The sequence below is a fragment of the Penaeus monodon genome, unplaced genomic scaffold (genome assembly GCF_015228065.2).
Source record: "Penaeus monodon isolate SGIC_2016 unplaced genomic scaffold, NSTDA_Pmon_1 PmonScaffold_9615, whole genome shotgun sequence".
Taxonomy (NCBI): Eukaryota; Metazoa; Arthropoda; class Malacostraca; order Decapoda; family Penaeidae; genus Penaeus; species Penaeus monodon.
Window position 1 is genome coordinate 10,001 of NW_023665009.1, and position 2,712 is coordinate 12,712.

The window sequence follows — 2,712 nt, forward strand, 5'->3', positions numbered from 1 at the left end:
GGGTGAGCGCCTTGAACTCATCCTCCACCACGACCTGGTAGGGGGGCGGGCGTGCCCAGGGCGATCACGTGCTGCTTGCCGTCCACGACCACGAAGCCCATCTGGGTGGGCTTGGGCGGCTCCTTCTTCTTTCGCCCTTGAGGGTTTTTCTTCCCCTGCCACTTCTTCTCCTCGTTTTTCCCTTTCTTCTTGGGCTGCTGGGGCTCGGGCACGAAGCCGATCAGCTCCTCGCCGTCGGGGTTGAAGTTGTCGAACCACTCGGTGGACTGGGGCTCCGTGGTCCACCTGGCATGGCGCGCACCACGGCGTTCCTGCGCCCTGGACTTCGGGAGGAGCAGCTGGATCTTCATTTTCTCGCTCTAGGCGATTTGGTGCTCGATGGGGGCCCCCGGGGGAAACCCTTTCCCCCCCGCGTAAAAAGGCTGGCTGCCAGGGGGTCTGTGTGCAGCCGTTGTGTGTGGGGAGGAGGGGTGTGGGGGCGCGCGCGGTGTGTTTTGTGTGTGTGTTTTGTGTGTGTGTGTGTTTCGGAGTGTGTGTGTGTGTGTGTGTGTGTGGGTGTGTGTGTGTGTGTGTGTTGAGTGTGTGTGTGTGGTGTGTGTGTGTGTGTGTGGTGGTGTGTGTGTGTGTGTGTGGGGTGTGATGTGTGTGTGTGGGGTGGTGGTGTGTGTGGGGTGTGTGTGTGTGTGAGTGTGTGTGTGTGAGTGTGTGTGGGGGTGTGTGTGTGTGTGTGTGTGGGGTGTGGGGGTGTGGGTGTTGTGGTGTGTGTGTGAGTTGTGTGGTGGTGGTGTGTGGGTGTGTTTTGGGGTGTGGTGTGTGTGTGTGTGTGTGTGGGGTGTGTGGGTGTGTGGTGTGTGTGTGTGTGTGTGTGTGTGATTTTTGTGTGTGTAGAGAATGTTGGGGGTGTGTTTGGTGGTGTGTGTGTGTGGTGTGTGTGTGTGTGTTTTGTGGGGTGTGTGTGTGTTGTGTGTGTGTGTGTGAGTGTGTGTTGTGTGTGGGTGTGTGTGTGTGTGGTGTGTGTGTGTTGTGTTGTGTGTGTGTGGTCGTGTGTGTGTGAGTGTGTGTGTGTGTGTGATGTGTGTGTGTGGGGTTGTGTGTGTGTGTGTGTGTTGGGGTGGTGTGATGTTTGTGTGTGGTGTGTGTGGGGGTGTTTGTGTGTGTAGTGTGTGGGGTGTGGTTGGTGTGATCGTGGTTTTTGTGTGTTTAGTGTATTTGTGTATAATGTATCCATTCTATACTATTTTTCTTTTGTAGGTTTATGTTTTGAGCCGCGTGGGACAGCATGTTAATTGAGTTTTCCGTTGTGATGTCTTGGAGTGAGTACGTGGTGGGGGCCCGGGTTTCCCTTTCCCGGAAGTGCGGTGTTACCTTTTTAGGAATCTTTTCTATTTTATCGGGTGGGACAGCGGATTATGGTTGGACCATGTAAATAATAGTAATTCTTCCAGGAAACAACCGGCGGTGGTACTCGAACCTCAACTTCAGATTCCGTCGTGAAGTCTGAGTCGACGCCTACCATCGGCCCCCCCCCAATAATACTAATAATATATTATATATAATATATCATAAATACTATATATATACCAATACACACACAGTAAATCGACACACACACACAAATACACACACACACACACACCCACACCAACACACACACCCACACACCCACACCCACCCCCCACACACACACCACACACACACACACCACACACACACACTCACACACACACACACACTCACACACACAAAACACACTCACACACACACACTCACACACACACACACACACACACACTCACAAAGGTTATAGGACAACGGATCATAGGACAAAAGGTTATTGGACAAATGTTATAGGATAAATATTATAGGGATAAAGGTTGTAGGACAAAGGTTATAGGAAAAGGGTTATAGGACAAAGGTTATAGGAAAAGGGTTATAGGACGAAGGTTATAGGCACGAAGATATCCATGAGAGCTGGAGCGAACAGCTGGTTTCGGCGAGGGGAGGGGAGAGGGGAGGGGGGGGGGAGGAGATCAAAATGGCTATTGTTTCGAGGGGAAAAATGCAATGGGATAAAACCAAATACAAATCGGGTGAAAAAGGATAGAAACTTCCTAACCCAAACAAAAATAATAAGGAGAAATATAGAATTCGTGTATAAACACAAAACCCCCGAAGATAATAATGATGATGATGATAATAACAATATAAAAACGGCTTCCCTTTCGAGACGCGCGCCTGCAGGGAGGTCGCCGACCGCCTGAAGACCGAAAGCGGAGATGACCTGCAGCAGGCGGTGAAGGAGGCGGAGGCCCTGGTGGAGAGCGAGGGCAACCTGCGCCGCCTCAGCTCGAAGGTGCGGGAGTGGGAAGGCCGTCAGGAGGACTGGGGATTCGTGGTGTTCCTGACGCTGAGACGTCAGCTGCTGTCCGGCTGTAAGTCGGCCAGTGATAAGGTCTTTCTCAGGTGCGCGTTTTCAAGCAGTTTCTCTCTCTCTCTCTCTCTCTCTCTCTCTCTCTCTCTCTCCTCTCTCTTTCCTCTCTCTCTCTCTCTCTCTCTCTCTCTCTCTCTCTCTCTCTCTCTCTCTCTCTCTCTCTCACTTTCTCTTTCTCTCTCCCTCTCTCTCTCTCTCTCTCTCTCTCTCTCTCTCTCTCTCTCTCTATATATATATATATATATATATATATATATATATATATATGTATATATATGATT

At 50.7% G+C, this 2,712-nt stretch overlaps 1 protein-coding gene across 1 annotated transcript in view; it reads left to right on the forward strand.

Annotated features, from left to right (window-relative positions):
• Nucleotides 1–2,463, forward strand: part of LOC119572103 — a gene marked incomplete at both ends in the record, with an annotated part of 6,412 nt that extends 3,949 nt beyond the window's left edge. The window contains 1 exon segment of the mRNA XM_037919096.1: nt 2,228–2,463. Coding sequence (XP_037775024.1) covers nt 2,228–2,463 — 236 coding nt within the window.
• Between the last annotated feature and the right edge of the window lie 249 nt (nt 2,464–2,712).